The sequence below is a fragment of the Lissotriton vulgaris genome, chromosome 4_1, assembly GCF_964263255.1.
Source record: "Lissotriton vulgaris chromosome 4_1, aLisVul1.2, whole genome shotgun sequence".
Classification (NCBI taxonomy): Eukaryota; Metazoa; Chordata; class Amphibia; order Caudata; family Salamandridae; genus Lissotriton; species Lissotriton vulgaris.
The window spans coordinates 1782549725-1782570254 of record NC_141691.1 but is presented as its reverse complement, the minus strand read 5'-3'; the positions used below and the strand labels follow the sequence as shown (position 1 = coordinate 1782570254).

At 43.5% G+C, this 20530-nt stretch overlaps 1 protein-coding gene across 5 annotated transcripts in view; it reads right to left on the bottom strand.

The window, feature by feature from the left end:
- The window catches only part of OXR1 (oxidation resistance 1), a 1826889-nt gene that overhangs the window by 180024 nt on the left and 1626335 nt on the right, over positions 1-20530 (bottom strand). For 3 of the 5 annotated variants that reach the window (XM_086966107.1, XM_086966106.1, XM_086966109.1), the window contains one exon: positions 6365-6445. The exons of the other annotated variants lie outside the window; for them this stretch is intronic. In XM_086966107.1, coding sequence (XP_086822233.1) covers positions 6365-6445 — 81 coding nt within the window. The remainder of the gene's footprint in view (positions 1-6364; positions 6446-20530) is intronic. 5 annotated transcript variants of the gene reach the window in all.

Below are 20530 nucleotides of genomic sequence, written 5' to 3'. Positions count from 1 at the left end.
ACATATAAACAAAACCCTTTCAGGCATAGAGTGATGCATAAATTATGCAAAAAAGAAGGAGAGAACTCTGGGTAGTTCTCAAGTTTAGGTGGAAAACAGCTCCTGTTAGAGAACTCTCAACGACACTCTAGATCTGCTCACCTCAAATGTCTGCTTTTCTATCAAAGTCTTTAAGCATAGGACTAGCACAGTGCCATCCATGCCGAGATAGAAAAGGACAAAATCTTTTGCCATTTCTACAGCAAAGTCTTCAAGCATAGGTCTAGCACAGTGCTCTTTGCCGAGCTATGGAATGACAAAAGCCATTTATCACGCCAGGCACATAATTACAGCTTTGAATTGGTAAAATACCAACTAAAGCCAACCGGAAATGGGTAAAAGTATATATATATATATATATATATATATATATATATATATATATTCCAAACAGCGTGCTCTCAGGTGCAGGCAAAACAGATTTTTATTCTCCAATGTTACGCGTTTCGAGATTCAGCTATCTTGATCACACATGTGTATGATGCAAAATTATTGTCGGCAGTAGCTCCACCATCCTTATCGCGCGAACAGGCTATGGGCGGATTTCCCAGGAGGAGCTTGTCCGCTTTGAAAAAAAAAAAAAAAAATATATATATATATATATATATATATATATATATTCATTCATTCCAGCTCAAGTTTGCACAGTTTGGACTGTGTTTGATTCCTGAGAGCGTACAATATTGGATTTTTCGTTGTTGGATATTGACTTTCCGGTTGCTTCGCCGGAGTGTACGCCACTTGTCCACGGGTCACCGCGTTGCAGCAGAAGCAGCTGTTGTTGGTATATATATATATATATATATATATATATTCATTCCAGCTCAAGTTTGCACCAACAGCGACGGGGCACTCGCTGTGGGTGCCGCTGACACGGTGGTGCACCGTGAATAGATACCGCTCCAAGTCTCCTCCCCAGCTGGGAAAGAAAAAGGCAGCACTCACGGGGTGTTTTGTCAGTTGTCCAAAATTTTTATTCAAGCGCTTCTCACAGACGCGTTTCGGGTCAAGCCCTTTATCAATGTGTCAACACGAGTGTTGCACCGAAGCTCATTTTAAAGTGCAGCGTGCGTTCTCATACAGAAAGTGAGATAGGACTACTCATTGGTATTATTTTGAGCGCCATCTTGGAGTGTGCAAAATCGGCAAAGACCATATGTACCCAGTTCATGATTAAAACTGAAACATTTCTTATTATCAAACATGCATAGACATATTAAAACACATTTAACAACGTTACATTGAGCCGTATATCGGCCTAATCAAATCGTTGATCGACTGCCAGTTGTTTGACATTTTATACACGTATAGGAAGAGTGTCTTAGAACATTTGTAATTATTTGCTTTTTAGTCTAGTTCTAAACATTAAGCAATGTCCTCGTGTAAACCGAACGCACCATTGATCCTGAGGTGTTCACGTAAAATGAAGGTGTCTAATGGTACAGTCCAATTACAAGCACATCCCCATTAGTTTATCTCGCCGTGGATTGGCTATGGCGGTTCCTATCGCTAGAAACCGCCGAAAAAACCTCTTGGTGGTATCTCCTATGGTGATACCATTTCTGTCGAGACTGGTTTAGTGGCCCTGGAAATGTATCTTTAAGCTTATTTTCCTAGGTGAATTGCCAATTCTTCCCCACTGTTAAGGCCTGTTGGAATTTTAGTTTGCAGGTCGATTATGTATCGGGATTCGAGGCGTCTGAGTTTAGTAAGTCTATTACCACCCCTCTCATGCTCAGGGACTTGATCGATCCCGAAGTATTGCAAATCATCCCTGTTGCTACGATGTTTGATGGCAAAATGTTTAGCTACAGGTGATGTCATATCCTTATTTGCTATGGCACGCATGTGCTCCAGGACTCTTAATTTTACACTCTTGATGGTACTCCCTATATACTTTAACTTACAGGGGCACATTAGACAGTAAACCACATATTATGTTTGGCATGTGATGAAGGAATTGATGGATCTACGATTTTTTAGACCAGGTATTTCGTAGCCTAAAACTCTCTTGCTATACGATCAAGCTTTGCATTTTCCGCATGGGAAAAAGCCCTTCATTTCTGCCACAGTGTTTGTTCTTGTTTTAGGAGTGTCTAGGTGGCTGTGTACTAAGAGATCCTTAAGGGATTTCGTTCTCTTGAATGTCACCAGAGGTCCGATCGGATCCGTTTTCAGGATATGCCAATTTCTACGTAAAGTTAAAATCAGGAAATTGGCATCACCCGAGAAGGTGGTAATCAGACGGAACTTTTCGTCCTCTTGGTTTTTATCTTTGTTTTGTCTCAGTAGCTCGTTCCTCGGTATTCTGGTTACTTTTCTCAGTGTCTGATTGAGGTGGGAAGGACTGTAACCTCTTGTCTTGAATCTTTCAATGCTATCTTTAGCTGCATTTTGGAAGTCTTCCTCCTAGGAGCAGTTACGCTTGAGACGCAATAGCTCTCCATAAGGAATGCTTCTCTTCAGATTCATGGGGTGTCCGCTGTCAGCATGTAAAATGCTGTTTCCAGCGGTTAGCTTTCGATACCGAGACGTAATCACCTGGTTATCTTTGATGGATAATTGGAGGTCGAGGTAGTTCACTGCCACTGAGCTAACCTCACCAGTGAATCGCAGGTTAACATTGTTAATATTAAGGTGAGAGATGTAATTTTTCGCACTTTCTATCGACCCCTTCCATACAAGAAAGAGATTGTCTATGTATCTATGCCATTTTACCACGTTGTCAGTCCACTCACGATTTCCGGCGGACCAGGCCACCTGCTCCTCCCACCAGCCTACGAATAAATTTGCATAGCTGGGGGCGAAGCAGGTGCCCATCGCGGTGCTGGAGATCTGTTTAAATAAATCCCCCTGAAAGAGAAAGATGTTATTTAGTAAACAGAATTATGTAAATTCCATAATCATGGTGCTATGTCCTGCAAATTTCAAAGGTCTTTTCTTCATAAAGTATTCAACTGATTTCAAACCTTGAGAGTGCTCAATACATGTGTAGCGACTGGTTATGTCCATAACAATTAAGACATAGGTAGGGTCCCATGTCAGTTCTTTCAAGTGTACAATGAAATCCTTGGTATCCCTGATGTAGGAAGCTAGATTCAAAACAGATTGGAACAAAAAGGAATACCAATGAGTAGTCCTACCTCACTTTCTGTATGAGAACGCACGCTGCACTTTAAAATGAGCTTCGGTGCAACACTCGTGTTGACACATTGATAAAGGGCTTGACCCGAAACGCGTCTGTGAGAAGCGCTTGAATAAAATTTTTGGACAACTGACAAAACACCCCGTGAGAGCTGCCTTTTTCTTTCCCGGCAGGGGAGGAGACTTGGATATATATGCTCTAGCTTGGATCCGTAGTGTAAGAATCAATCGAACACCACCGAAGGCTCCAAGCATCATCCTTTATTGAAAGGTATGGAAAACATTCCTCAGCAGATACCTTTTAGCAGTCACACGCCTACCTGGCGCGTTGCAATACTTCTTCAGAGGCTTCTGGTGGATGAGATGCACTGCTGCACCTCCCTTTTCTCTCCTTCAATAGCGCGCCCCCTGATGGGCTGCTTTGTATAAGACAGCGCTAAGGATATTGGGAGTTGTGGTGCCGGTTTAAGGTGCAATGTTGTGCCAGCTTTTAAAAACCCGCAAATGGGCCATGTGATCAAGGCCTGAGGGAAGGGCTGAAACGCGTCATGGCAGCATTTTGCACTGAAAATAAATAACCTTGCACTGACTTTGTGGTCCGTATCCGTTTTTCTACAAGGGAATACAAGGAAAAGAAGCGGAGTACCACAGACATGGATATGGATATATATATGTATATGTATATGTATACATACATACATACATACATACATATATATATATATATATATATATATATATACCCTCCAAACCTCCATGCTACCCAATTCCCTTACCACCCCTAAACCCACTCTTACCTTCCAATTCCCTTATCAACCTCATAAAAACTAATAACTCCTTAGGGACCAATTACCTTAGCAACCCTAAAAATGCCCTTACTCTATATGCCTACCATTTTATTGTAAAAGCATGCGTAGTAATGGGGCATGTGTAGTAAACGCATGTGTGGTAAAGGCAACGCATTGTAAAGGCATTGTGTGCTAATGGATGCGTGATAAAGTGATTACGTTGTAAGACCAGTGTTAAAGGCTGCTTCTTATAACCACAGGTCTCTTGCGGACAAACGGATCCTTTTGAAAGTGCTTTGTATCTGTCATTACTGCTATCACAGAATCGATCTGGGTACATCTTAGGCCCTACACCCCCGCAGATCGCTCTAGTACAGCAAGTGCATTTTTCTGTGACCGAAATGGCGGTTAGATCACAGAAAAATGAACTTGCTGGACTAGAGCGATCTGCGGTGTGTAGGGCCTAAGATGTACCCAGATCGATTCTGTGATACCAGTAATGACCGATACAGGCTAATTTTTTAAGGTGAAGGCGCAAATTAGAAGCAAAAAATGACAGGGTGGGTGGACGAGGGCAATGGAGGGAGAGGAGGAAAATGGCACTTTACGGAGAGACCAACGGTAGGATATGAGAAGAAATATAACAGAACATAAGGGAGGGCACCAAGGGGGCAGGGAGAAGCACTAAAGGAAGAGAACAAAACAAAACATTGGAGGCAGGAGAGGTTAGGGAAAGCACTGGAGAGATCAATATTGAGTGTGGGGCAGGTATTTGTTGGAGGAGTGGCACATGAGGTAGAGAACACACATGCACTCTCATTGAGTGATGAAACAAAAATAACAAAATAGCTCCCGAAAGGTGAGCAGTGGAAGGGTACAAGTCCACCAATCAAAAGGATGGTAAAACGCTATGCCCCGGGGGGAAGAACAGACAAAACAACAGCAAATGAGAATGAAAGCCACTCAAAGGTAAGCAACGAGCGGCCTGTAAGCTCACTGTAAGGTCACAATAGGTGTTTCCCATTGAGACAACTTGGCTCTTTGGTAGGAGATACCTAAAAAGTTTAAGAAAATTGACAACACATGTTCCTAAAAGAGATTACCAGTAAGCTTTCAAATGCGAACATGAAAGACGGGAGGAAAATGTAAGACTTTTGCCAACACCAACTTCTGACATCAGGAACGAGGAAGGGAAATGTTTGAGAGGTGGTGTCATTAATAACGAACAGAAGACTAGGAGCCCAAGCCACTCGCGGCATACTGCAGACTGAAAGTGTTAAAATAGCGCACCACAGGTTGAAGCCGATTAACAAACTGTGTCGAACTCTACACAAGTTATGTTTTTACACAGCGCAAAGTTCATCCTTTACAGGGCTTTTTGGTAGTGTGGTGCATGTAAGAGTGGGGTCGATCTCAGGGTTTATACTCATGTCTCGTGTCGCAGTATGTATATGAGGTTGCAGTTCCCGGTGTCTGTGGCTCGGTGGCTTACAGACCTGCAACTAGGTTACCATGAGAAGCAGCGTGATGACATACATGCAGATGGGAACCAGCACAAAACAAAGATACTAGTACAAGAGACTCACTAACAACATATAACATGAAACGTGATCGTTAGCTACAGAAGCATCATCAATTCTTAGAAGAGGGTAATAAAGGAACAGCATCTTTTAAAAAATAGTTTGTGTGCGGACTATAGCTGTCTATGTTGTTACAAACATTTAAAAAGCTGTGAAAATCCATATTTGCTTCCCTCCATATTCTAAACAAAGTACGTCTTTTAGAAAGACTCTTTTTATGAAAGGTCCCAGAAACGTAACTATTTGGTAGGTTCTTCGCACCTTCGTGTAACAATGTGGGAGTAAAAGAAGTTTAAAATTAACCCGCATTAAACTACCATGGCTTTATTTCATGCCTTGCCATTATGACATGTTAGCTTGATACCAGCACTAACTCAACCCGAGAAAAAGTAGATTCCCCTCTTTATGAACAGTGTCCGTTCCAAATAGGCACTTCGAGTACACATGCTACCTAAGATAAAACAATCTTGTCCCAAACATTTATCTGCAACAAGAACATTAGGCAGGACTATTTAGCCTAGAATATGATGAGCAAAATACCATTATAGAGCTACTGGGGACAGAAAATTCCTTTCTATATTACTTTAAATGTAATAGCCGATTGGAAAGTGATATGTGGCAGGCCGCCTTAGAATCTCTATATTCGAAAAACAATTATTATTCTCGACAAAGGAATTTTCTGTTCCATTTTTCAACTACTATATGGTATCTTACAACAAGCCACCAAGTGTGGCCCTTGCCCCGGTCAAGCACACAACAAAAAAGCAGACGAACTAGTGTCTGGAGAATACGTGTAACTACTGAAGTGGGCACCTTGAGACGTCTGCAGAGTATGCGCAGTTCTTCAGTATTTAGAGCATCGATCCTGCGGTGATACTCAGCCACTGACACTACCTGAATATGGAGACAGGAAGACAATAATTCCACTGACAGTTGAAAAAAATAAACGAACGAAATAGGTGAAACAGAATGATTATGGATTAAGAAATGTTCAGAAAGTTTTGTAAAAGAAATAAAAAAAATGTTTAAAATACACTGCCAGTCATTTTTGATGTGCTTGGGTGGTAGATAGTCATTTAAGATGAGAACACGTGAAATTAAGATAGCAGGAAAGCAGCAGAAAGTTGGTTTCAACACAACATTAAACAGAAATTGTTAGATGGCAACAAACACATTGCTGAAAGTAACGACATTAGTAATGTTAAATCAACATGTCACGACATACAAGCATTACAAAGCAGTTCACATTGACACAACAAAGCACATGGTTTGAGAATATGCACTACATTGAGGAATCTTGTATAAAATGTATTCCAGTGCATACAGAAGGTAACTGTGCTCCCTGCTTAAAAATAAATCTGTTATTGAAATGTATAAATCTTTATCAGATATTAGTCCAGACTGTGTTTAGGCTGAAAAGTAATTTGATAAAATACAATCATCTCAAATAAAAAATAAAAACGTTATTCGGCTTTACAAGTAAAACCATAAAAGTTACACAACACCAAAAACTGTTTAAAAAGTACAATTCATGACAATAAAAAGTAATAATTAGTCCAATGAAATACAATGTTAGATATATATATATATATATATATATATATATATATATATATATATATATATATAGATCTAAAAACAAGCTAATGGGAAGAGAGGAGAAACAGGCAAGCAGTGTCCATGAGTACATCAGCAAGAGAGGAAATGAGGGATGTCCTACCATTAGGGGTTTGTTAATTCTCCATGCAAATTCTAGATCTTATTGCAGACTTCAGAAAACCTACTACAAATGGTATACATTCTGGTTTCAACAGTTATAAGTAGAATAGAGCAGGGCGGACCTGGGTATCATTCAGCTTCTTTAAAAGGGGAATTAAAAAATATCTGCGAGGAACTCTGTAAAAATTACAGAAAAACAAAGTGCAGCAAACCCTGAGGAGACACTCCGTCGCAGCCACAGGATTTTAACACCTGACCTCTACAGCTCCCCTTTTGTACAAGGTGAAAATAATCCAAATGGAACCTGATCAGTAAAAACCGCTCATGTGACGACAAAGGCCACAGGAGATACGGTTCTGTAGACGGAGTGATTTTGAGCATCACAAATTTACTGACGCTGTGTTTTACGCATCCAGTTCCTGAGGCTAAGAACTTTGGTTTCTGATTTGATAATGAGCTCTCAATGAAAGTTCAAATCACTAAGGTAGCCTCTAACTTCCTCGCTGTATTAAGGTGGCGTAAGAAAATTCTTGGCTACTGCCAGCACCTGCCCAATAAACAGTAATCCAGGGCTTGATTTTGTCAAGATTGGTTTATGCGACTTTCTCTATCTTGGGACCTCTAGGGACTTGCTCAAAGGTGGTCCAGAATGCTACTACTAGAATGCTAATCCATCTTCCTCAAATTTTTTCTGCGTCCAATTTACTCGAAGACCTTCATTGGCTGCCGGTGGAAAAGTGGATACAGTTTAAAGCATTTTACTACATGCATAAAGTCATGACAAACGTAGGTCCTCTGTATCTAACATTGTTGTTGACAAACTACCATTCCAGCAGAGCCCTCCGTTCTCTTAATTATAATCTTTGTGCAGGCCCCAGATTCAGCATAACTCAACAGGGCAGCAATTATTTCTCTTATTTCGGCCCTAAACTTTGGAATTCACTACCCGATTCAATGAGAATGTGCGAAATCCGTACTGTTTTTCACAAACTATTGAAAACCTGGCTCTTTTAATTAATCTTTTGGTATATTAGTCCTGATACTTTACTAACATGCCTAGCACTGCAAAACCCTGCTGGGTAGCTGTGCGCTCTACAAAACGACAATAATAATAAAGACTATGAAGGGAACATACCTCCCCCCCACTCCCAATCGCGGTGCTCTATGGGAAGAGGTTCTTGCCCTAGACCCCTCCTGTAATTGGGCTACATGAAGGGGGTTTGTTCTTAGGAGGCTACAGTCACTTCCACCAGGAACCATGATTCGAAGTATAAGGTGGGGACTGAATTTGGTCTCTTGGAATTTACAGGTGAATACCGGTGTTATGAGATTTCTTATTAAGTTATCAATAGAAAATGAAGTTTTAAAGGTTTCTAGATTTTGTTAGGAGAACTCCTTGCCAGCGAAAAGGAGCAGGCAATGCAATGCTCGGTCCAGGATAATAGATCTAAAAAAAAAAAAACCTTTCTTCATGGGGCACAACTGGAACATGATCTCCCTTCCAAGTAAACAAGTTCTGAGAGGATCATCAGAAAAGGTAGGCTGTACATTGGACATTGCCTGTATGAGGAAGAAACCTTCTATTAGATTCACATTCAAATCACAGCATACAGTATTTCCCTATTTGGCTCAGGCACCTGGCCTCGGGCTACATAATGAAATCTTAAAAGTGAGACTGGGGTGTAAACCAATTCTCTCGAGTCTTAAATGGCGTAATACTGTACCGGACGAAAATGGTTGCCCTGAATTAAAAATGTTCCCTGTGCCATGTTCTTATGGATTGCGCTTTTTATAAGGCTGCCTGCATTACGTTTTTGAGACCCTTATCTTTAAAACATCAAACACATTCAAGATTGGATGCACTGGGGCAACTGTCTGAAATTAGTTTTATTGATGTTGCAGTAGAAATCACACGTTACATGCTTGTTGCTAATGTTAAGTAGTCACATTTGGAGGGTGGGGGGTATTTGTGATTTTTAAAGATGGTTTTTATTATGTAACTGTTTTATAGTTTTAGAATGAATTATGGATGATTGTCCCAAATAAACTTCTTTTGTACCCATCTACCCACACTGCACACAAGTAAAATCCGCCCTAAGAATTGTAAAGCAATAATCTCCCCATATAGAAAATGTGTCATAACAAATCTTTTCTAACTGCTATTAATGTGAGCCTTTCATTTTCCATACGGAGCATGGGCATCATTGAGCTTAGTTGCTTTAACATAACAAGGTTTCATTGATGTTTAAATATAAATTAGTTTTATTTAAATCTTTTAAACTAAGCTATATGTATATCATCCTTAGTTGTATGAGGGCACATTTATACAAACAAGGATGGTACAAAATGTAAGTAACAAAAGCCTTTTACAACATGCTTATTGCATTGGCAGTTGAACAAGAAAGAAAGAAAGATATAGATTTTTTACAATTTTGGATTAAGTCTCTGATAATAATTTTGAACACCTCTACATAAAGGGAAATCCTGTGTTCCAGACAACTACATTTAACCCTATACGAGAAAAGTAAGAGAAACTTACCAACCACCAAGTCCCCTACACAACTCAGGCTGGTTTCAGACAACCATAGCAAAGAAACTGCCCTCTTAAATGCCACCGAAGACATCCCCATGACTCTGGAAAGAGGGGACACAGCGGCCCTCATCCTCCTGGAAGTAGATAGCTGCATTTTATACTGTCTCTGACCCCATTCTCATCCAACGCCTACACAACCTAGGAATCCAAGGACATCCACTCCTATGGATCTGCTCCTTCCTGACTGGAAGAACCCGGTCAGTGAGACTGGCACTGTACACCCCAGATGCCCACAACCTCATCTGTGGAGTTCCACAAGAATCCTCCTTGAAAGCATACATAATCCCTCTAGTCAGCATTATCCGCTCTCACGACATCAATGTCCTTTCCTATGCTGATGACCGCAACTCATTCTCTGCTTAACGGACAAGATAACCAGTACCCGGGATCAAGATGAAGGCATGCATGACTGAAATTGGCCACTGGAGGAAGACCAACTGTTAAAAGCAGAATACCACCGAAATCGCGATCTTAGCGAACAACCTATCATCCTGGTACCCCATCTGGTGGCCAACAGCGCTAGGACGACACCCACCCCATCACCCATGCCAATAAGCTCTGGATCATCATCAACCGCAAACTCGACATGACTGCCCAAGTCAATGCGGTCACCTCCTCATGCTTCCATACCTTGAGTACATTAAGGAAGATTTTCAAATGGCTCTCAATCAGAACCCCAAAACCATAATGCACGCCTTGGTCACAAGCAAGCAGGACTACAAGAAATTCCTCTGTGCCGGGATCCACTCAAAAACTCACCAGAATGCTGCAGACCATTCAGAACTTGGTGAACAGAATCCCACTCAAGCTACCACGGTGTGCACTCGTATCACACCACACCTGAAAGATCTCCACCACTGACTGCCCATTCACAAACTAGCACAATTCAAACCGCTAACCCACACTTTCAAGGTACTACATAACACTGGCTCAGCAGACCTCAACTATCGCTGCTTCTTTCACAAACCTTCCAGACAAAGCTACATGACTGAACTCCTACTTGCACAAATCCCGCGAACACAAGAATCAGATTGGAGCAAGACCACGGACTCATTGTCAGTGAAATTGCTCTATCCCCTATCAAGTGAGGACTTCCCCTGGGCCCCTGCACTCTTGAGTGCTGGTGTTCGAGGCCCTCCTCCACCCGCAGGTTTTACCAGCGCCTCATCCCTGGTGGTCCGTTTTCTCTCATTTTTTACTGATTTTAATCTCCCTCTTTCACTCCCCCTCTGTGTCTCTCCTCCGTTTTCACTCGTTTTTTTACTGATTTCAATCTCCCCCTTTGTGGAGTGGTGTGGCTCACTGGTTAGAGGCGGCAGACCCGGAAGCAGAGAACGGCCCGGGACCAGGGTTCAATTCCCGACGCGGCAGGGTCGTGGACCAGGGTAAGCAGACTCGCCTCGGTGCATACTCTAACAAGGGATCACACTCGGCAACTCTGGGCATTAGCTTGCCTCATCTCTACAACGGCCCCCCACATTCGCCGGGGATGCCTGGTTTCACCTTGGAGATACCCAGTAGGGACCATCTCACAGGGATAGCCAGGACGGGTTCCCCAGCGGTCTACAGCGCCACGACGCCTCAGGGCAGCAGTGCGCTTTACAAGACACATACATTTACATTTCACTCCCCTTGTGTCTTTCCTCCGTTTAAACTATTTTTTTTACTGATTTCAATCTCCTCTTTCCCTCTCCCTCTGTGTCTTTCCCCCACTTTTCTTGAAAATGTCACTACCTCATTTCCTCTCTTTTTGCCTTTTCTGCCCGTTTTTCCCTGCCGCTGCTGCCGCCGCGGCCCCTCTCCCCCAGGACGACCAACACACCCGGCCCAATCCAGCTCCCATCCCCGCTGTCCAGCCCTCCCTCCCCGACCCCTACTTCATGGCGGCTGCTGCACTTCCTTGCTAAAGGCGTGCCAACCTCCTCAGCACTCTCTACCCGGGTCGTAACAACAACTGCAAGCTAGCATCACTAGCAGACACCCATGTACACTTCAGCTGTCACTGCTGCCGGCACAACTGCAGCACCGCCAAGACCACGGACCCAGCACAACCCGCCCACAATCAAACTGAAGACCCTACAATGTATCCTCCTCAATGTCCGATCCCTCCACAAACACGCTACCGAAATATGGGACCTCCTCGACAGCACCACCCCGGACGTAGCGTTCTTCACCGAATCATGGACAGATACCACCTTGGGACCAGACATTGCCAACGCCATTCCCCAAGGATACAAGATCTCCATGAAGGACCGCCCCACCCGCCCGGGAGGAGGAATCGCTACCGTCCACAAATCCAACCTCCGCTTGAGCATACTCCCTGACAAGCCCACAGACCTGATGGAACACCTTCACTTCTTTTTTTATTATTGTTGCAAGAAAAAAAAATTTACAGACAAACATTTCGTATGCCTAACAAACATAACTATAAATCATTCTGCCTTTAACTAAAACAGAAAAAACAAATACATAATTGAAAAAAAATTAAAGATAGAAAAAAACCTAGAAGAAAGAGGAGAGATAGCTTAAAAATAAACAATTATCGAATAGATATGAATAAATGTAGAAATGTAGAGCTGGTCTCAGAAATTCCATTGTTTGTATCACATAAACTTTCCCCAAATCTTGTCAGTTTTTAACAATGATCTGCATCCTCTTAGATTGGCTAATGCAATTTCCATTGTATGGATTTCCATGACCAGAGCCCACCATTCCATAACATGTGGAGGCTGAGAGGAAATCCAAGAACTAGCTACCACCAACCTTTCACAGGCATATAGTATAGAGATCAGATCTTTATGTAAACTATTAATGTCCTGTATATCTAAAAGAATCAAATGAGCTGAAAGTGGTGGAGAGATAATTTGTTTTGTCCTTAGCGCTTCAGTTATTCCTTCCCAAAAGAGGGCAAGTGTAGGACAAGAAAAAAAGCATATGTTCTATACCAGCCGCTTCCATATTGCATTTAGGACATTTAGTACGCTCGTTAGATTGATTGCCTGGTAACCAGCTAGACATTCTTTGGGGAGTATAGTACAATTGGCAGATGGTTCTATATAATTGTAACTTTAAGTTTGAAGAATGAACTACCTTGTTTATTTGACAGAGAGAAGCAGATATCTGGTTAGCACTAATATTCATTCCCAATCTATTAGACCATTTGACAGCCATTTTTCCACATTCATCACTTCACTTCAAGATACTGGCCAGCCCTACCACCACCCTCCGCGGAACCCTCAACTACTGACCCCCTGGACCCCGCGTACTCTTTGCCAACTCCATCACGGAGATCATCTCCCCGCCTACCATCGCGTCCATCAACTACACCCTACTGGGAGACCTCAACCTCCACCTCGACAACCAACTGGACCTCAGCACCACATCCCTCCTGGACAACCTCCACTACACTGGACTCTGCCAGATCGTGACCGAACCTAAGCACTCAACAGGACACACCCTCGACAGGCAATTCCATCACCTTTAGCCACACCATCGAACTCCCATGGACTGACCAATGATGCCTCCATTTCACCCTTAGATCACCCACCATCCACAGACACCTGCACCTGCTCCCACGAAGAAACAGGACCAGAATAACCGATGACCAGCTAACCTCATCACTCAGCAACTCCACCCCAACTATCGCAGAAAACGACGACCCCAACACCGCAGTCTGCACAGATGGATCTCCGATAGCGCTAACACCATAGCCCCGCTCAAGAAAAACAACACCCATGCCAAGAAAGCCAGATGGTTTACCACCGAACTTCGAGAGTCCAGACGCACTTGCCACCGCCTCAAAGAGGCCTGGAGGAACACCAAATACACAGAAGCATACAACAACTTCACAGCCGCCAACAACGCTCGCCGCCAACAACGCTCATCACCAACTCATCAGAAAAACAGCAAATGAAGACAGAATCGCCACTCACGCACACAACAGCAAAGAACTCTTCAACATCATCAAGGAGTACGCCCAAACCACCAGCAAGTCCACCCACATCCCTCCCTCACACGACCTCTGCGACAAATCAGCACCTTTTTCCACCACAAAATCAAGAGCATCTACGACAATTTCGAAGACAACCAACACACTAAACCCTCACCAACCACCCCCGACACCCTGAAGCCAGCGATCGACAACTGGACAGCCCTCACCACTGTAGACACACTGAAGACGATGGAGTCAATCCACCCCGGGGCCCCCACGGATCCCTGCCCCACCACATTTTCAACAGAGCCGCCGACACCATCGCACCCATGCTCTGCCACAGCATTAACCGCTCCCTGGCAACTGCCACGTTTCCAGACGACTGGAAACACGCAGAGGTAAACCCCCTCCTGAAGAAACCCTCAGCGGACCCCACAGACCTCAGAAACTACAGACCAATCCCCCTGCTCCCGTTCCCAGCGAAGGTCATGGAGAAAGCCATCAACAGCCAGCTCGCCACATTCATCGAAGAGCACAACATCCTCGACTCCTCCCAATCAGGCTTCAGAAAGAAAAAAAAACAGTACGGAAACTCCGCCCTCCTCGCTGCAACAGACGTTATCCTCACCCTACTGGACAAAGGAGAAACAGCAGCTCTCATCCTCCTCGACCTCTCAGCGGCGTTCGACACAGTCTCTTACCCCAACTTCCCCTCCGACCCTAAACCTACCGAATCCTCCAGGGGTCAGACCTACACTCTTCAACGTCTACATGGCTCCGCTCGCACCAATCGTCAGAACCTCCGGACTCAACATTGTGTCATACGCAGACGCCACCTAACTCATCATCTCCCTATCCAACAAACCCAATACCGCCAGACACAATTTTCGAGAAGGCATGGAAGCAGTCGCTAAATGGATGAAAAACAGCTGCCTACAAATAAACACCAACAAAAAAAAAGTACTCCTCATGGGCCCAAACCCCCAAGCATGGAACGACACCTGGTAGCCCCCTGCCCTTGGTAGCCCACCCACCCCCACGGACCACGCATGGAACCTGGGAATCATCCTGGACTCCAAACTCAAAATGGACCGCCAGATCAACTCCATCTCGTGCTTTCACATCCTCCGCCTCCTACGTAAGACCATCAAATGGATCCCCCTCGAACACAGAAAGACCGTTACTCAAGCCCTGGTCACCAGCATACTCGACTACGGCAACGCACTCTACGCTGGAATAAACAAAAACCTCACAACAAGCTACAGAACATCCAGAACGCCCGCCACAAGACTGGTCCTCGACCTGCCAAGACACTGCCACATCTCCCAGCACCTGCACACACACCACTGGCTCCCCATCGAAGCTAGAGTCACCTTCAAGATGCTCACCCACAAGGCCCTTCACGACACCAGACCAGCATACCTGAACAGCTGATTCAAATTCCACACACCTCTTAGGACCCTACGATCTGCCCAGCTCTCCTACGCTGTGGTCCCCAGCACCAGAAAGACCAGATAGGGAGGCCGTTCCCTATTATTCCTTGCGGCCTGAGCCTGGAATGCTCTGCCGCTCCACCTCAGACGGACAACGCCGCTCCACCTCAGATGGACAACGCCGCTCCCCATCTTCGCAAGACACCTCAAAACCTGGCTCTTCGACAGACCCCACCCCTTGATGGACTGGGGCTGCTAACCGACCCCCCAGCGCCTGGAGACCCTTACGTGTGAGTAGTCGCGCTTAACACACGCCTGATTGACTTGGCAGTCGAGCCTTCTTGAATTCTGCAACAAGCTGAAGGCCTGGCTTTTCGAGTAGTCCCAACTAGGCCCAAGGTGGGGGTAGACACACCTGATCACCACCAAGAAACCATTCCAGGTTATAGTGCACTCTACAAATCTGCACATCATCACATAACATAACAAATCTGCACATCATTACATAACATAACTCAAGTTAACACCTTGGCTGCTAGGGGGTTTTCCCGTTCTGTGCTGAGTTTAATGGATCCCCATTGTTCATGACAAGGTCAACTCGTCATAAGCACAGGGCAGGTAAAACCCATGACGAGTTGACCTTGTCATCAGCACTGAAGGGGTTAAAGAGGTTTTAGATTATATAAATACAGAAGTACCTTCAGAAAATGCTAACATTTAAAAGGTGAAAGGAAAATGCTAACTTTAAGTCCTAAGAACATTCATAGGTCTACACTGTGCTTGTAAATTGGAACCTGGTCACTAGAACATTCAAATATCAATGTACTTACCTTCTAAAATGTACGCTTAAACCTCCACAGATGTCAAACTCATGGTAAATATTTTAACTGCTGGTGTGAAACCTTTATCACAAACCGTAATGGGATGTGGCTATGTTTCTAAGATAGAAAAAAAAAGAATTGATGTGGACTATTGCATTTCAATTCATCTGCTTTCTACTGTCTGCGATGTGCCACAGAACTCACAGTAATGCCCTCCAGCTGTCATGAATAGCCAGAATTGGTTAAAATTCTGCAGGGCCTATTGTTAACCAACAATAAATAACAAGAGCTCATGGAGGCGAGTATACATCTTTGTCAGGACTAGACACTCATAATGCAAAGGGAGAAACGTGCTTAAAATCATCTAAAATAACAGAAAAAAATCTAGCAAACATAAGTATATGTATGCGAGTAGGATTTTACAAACAAAAGGCAGTGGAGGACTGTACAGGGTGAAAGACGAGCTTAGAGTCAACTACTGATGGCAGAGGTAGGTAGTTTGTGGATGGTTGATGCATTGTGATGAAGTGTTCTTTAATGAGAGGACTCTTCCAACTCTTTACTAATTGGAGTAGAGTTTAGGCTGTCCTGATGGATATTTTGACTCAGTGAACTAATGCGTCCATAGCAGGGGCCTGTGTTAGACCTCAGGGTCATAGATCCAAATCTCGGTGGCTTCAATCAGTCTTTCATCCATCTGAGGTCGATAAAATGAGTACCATTAAGTTGGGTAACAACAAACATATTTTATTTAGCGCCAAGATACCTCCGGGTGATCGTGCGCTTTACAAATACATGTTATGTTATGGGGATATTGCTCCAGATGCTAGGTGGTGAAACTAAGCAAAAGGCAATGGAGTGCTGTACACAATCAAAGAGAAGCATAAGGCGAATGAGTGATAGGAGAAGTTGCTGCTTTGAGGACTGCTAATACATTTTAATGCAGTGTTCTTTAAAGAGTTACGTTTTCCACTTTTCTCTAAATTAGACCATGTTTGGGTATTTCTGATAGATAGGGTAAAGTTGTTCCAGATCCTGGGCGCATACATGGAAAAGTTCTGCTGTCTTCTTTTATTTTATTTTTCACACTTCTTGGTATATACTCTGGTGGTGTTCTGGCTGAAGGTGTGCAGAAAACTGTAAGCAGGGTGCTGGTCCAGATGGCTTTTGTTAATGATGCAGCTGGCTTTGAAGATGGTGCAGCAAGCAAGCGGAGGCAAAGGAGGTCCATCTGGAGAGGGATGAGGTGATCATGTATCTTCACAGCCTGGATGTGATATGCTGCAGTGTGTGGGATGATTCTAAGGGGTGGCAGTGTGGAGTCTAGGAGGGCCTTACCCTTATTGAAAAACAAGCATTTACAATGCAATAGGTTTTGCATTTACGCAAGACCTATTGCATTGTAAATGGTTGGCATCACGGACAACAGGCGGGAGGGTGGGAGAAGACACAAATAATGGGAGGGAGGGCGATCAGGGGGAAGCATACAGGGACAACGGGGGGGGCGGGTTACAGAAGGCACCAAAGCATGTCGTGCCGGAGGAGAACCTTCTCAAAGAAAATAGTACTCACAGTCTAAAATATCATGTACGGTGTAACAGCTGATGTAAAGGGCCCGTCGCCATGGGAGATGGCAGAGGAGGGACTAACAAGCGGATTGACAAATCAGAAGCCAGCATTTAGTACAGACAATGACAAGCCAATGGCAAACATGGGCAGAGAGTGGGCGGAGCTTCTATTTGTTTCTCGTTAGGTCGAGCGTATACAAGAAATCTTGCAGCGCATGAACGCAGGCTCACACTCGACCTAACAAGAGTTTATGAGGGCTTGAACAGAGGTTCTATAGTCACTTTCTCAGGAAGAAACAGTTTTACTTTCTTTGGGAAAGAGAGGTGGTACAAGAACGTATCTTTTTTAACAATGTGTTCCTTGAGGGCAAGGTTGGTGTCCAAGATGAATCCAAGTGATGTGGGAGTTCCTCCAAACGTCCCAAGCTGCACGGAATAGGAGTAGAAGTAAAACGCAGCCAATCTGGAGGGGGAGGATCAGGGGGTCAGCTCGAACTATCACAGCAGCTCCAACTGCTCTGGCCTTCTCCTGGTAATCCCTCTGCATGACTGTGGCTGGCAGAAGTATGTGTGTGTGTGTGTGTGGGGGGGGGGGAGGGGAATGGGTAGTTGGGGGGATAAGGAAGCGGAGAAGGCACCAGAGTGCCAACCAGGCAAATGGAAACCTAATGCGGCATGTCGCTCTTATTCCACTCTCCTTTCTTGGAAGTCTGTGAGAAATCTTTGCTGGGACCAGTCTCTGAACTTGAGTAGTTCCACAGCCATACTGACTCCCATTATTTTAAAACAGTATTAGCACCTTCCTAACACATCCTCCTATTTAATGATCCTTGGGCTGCGTCCAAACTTTATAATTGCCACTCTCTAAACTTAGACCTCTCAAACTGATTCCATGAAGATCACTGCAGATCTAGAATGCGCTGTTCACCTCGCAAGCAAAGGTCAGCAGTTTCTCTGAGAGTAATCGTGTGAAGTCAAATGGAAAATGAGGGTCAACATCTAAAGTATGCAATGCCCGCAGCGGAGAGAGTAACTTACAAGTAAAGGAAAATGCTAAATCTGACTGCAACTTGTAGCTAATTACTGATTTTCATACAGTTGGGCCTTGTATTGATTTTACACCTGTGTGCACAAACAGAATAAAAATAATTAACGAACGAAAAGACTATTGTAAAAGTGCACGTGTCAATAAGCATGAAGGCGAATGTTCTGGAACAGTCTGTGAGACTTGACCGCAGACGCCAGTGGCTCTACAATAATAACATACATGTGAATACATCCAGCACCAAAGAGTCTATGAGCGACATAACTATTATGGAAGCTCACAAAAAACCCTACACCCCTCCAACCGTTTGAGGGTAGCTAACAAACACAATTCAGTCCATTGTTGTGACGCTGCTAATGAGATTGGCTACAAAGCTAACAATACTTTATCCTCTCTTTCTGCTCTAATCCCCATGGGTTGCACAAAGGTAAATGTCGTGAAAACAAGGTACCTATCTAGTCCATCAAGCCCGCTCTCTCTCTCTCTATCAAACTCATGGTTGCTTATCCTCTCTGGACGTGCCGGTCACATTTATTAACACTAGGATCAATGCACAACTTCAGTACTCATGAGACTGTATAGATTATTAATGGAACCTCCTCCAATGAAAACTCTGTGGTGAACTTAAACTAGTTGATTCTTGTCCATCTTCACTATGTCCTCCTCTTGAGTGCGATTTTCGTCATGCTGCTCCAATGTTGTGAAGATAAACTATATCAAAGCGCGGATAATTATTTAGAACACCTCCAATGGTGAAAGGGCTTTCTTAAAAGCTGGCATTGGACATAGTGAAGACAAAGAGGATTCAACGGAGTCTACTAGCCTAAGTTCACCACAGAGATTTTATTTGGGGAGGTTTTATTCATAAGATGTATATAAATATATAGGCCTGGATCCCCAATGTGGGGTTATGAGACCAGGATGGTGCCCAGTCTCATGAGAGCCAAATGAGGCATAAATTCATGTACGAACTAGGGCAAGTACCATTTTGAAAATTACTGGACTCAAAGGCAATGTTTCTCATTATACAATTGTAATTGACGGAAGCCAATATATTTTTGTCCTGAAGGTGGAAATAAAGATATTCCACCAGTTCAGTGGGATATCTCCATCCCACCAAAATCCATCAAAGATTCATTTACAGTCCACCCAAACAGGACATTTGTACATGATTGATATATTCCATAAACACTCTGTGATATATATTGTGGATGTATAAGACAGATGGTTTTGTCTAAGAAAAAAAGTTTCTTTCTTTAATATTTATGAAGAGTTATTTTATGTTGTGTAAATGTATTTTTAATGATACAAAATATAATTTTACTAAATATTTGTTATTTTCATTAAACTTTTACACACAAGAGTGTGTTTTTATTAATTGAATGTGTGAAAAGTATTTGGGAATATTTTGTTTAGGAATATTAGTGTACTACGGGGAAATATTAGGTGTTTGGTTATCTGTGAGTAGAGCACCAAGCAGCTCCATGGAGAAGTTGACAAAGACCAGTATGGATCTTGGGGGACTTAGCATGTGATAGGGAACTTCTGAAACCTGGAGGTGCCCAAGTGAACAAAGTGGTGTTGGTTGGAAAGGTAAGAGGAGAACCAGTGAACAACATTGCTGGTTATTTCCATTCAAGACTTGTGCATATTAGAGTGGGATGATCGACTGTGTGGCAGCAAGATGACAGATCCAGCAATATCATGAGGCAGGAGTCCTCTTCATCTGATATCAGGAAGGCATCATCTACGATGTGTCAGGTAGCAGTCTCCGTCTGCAGATTTATCTGAAGCCATACAGCAATGCATATTCAATTTGCTGTTGTCCTGGCATATTAGCTAAAGAAATGGAAATGTTAATCGGCTATG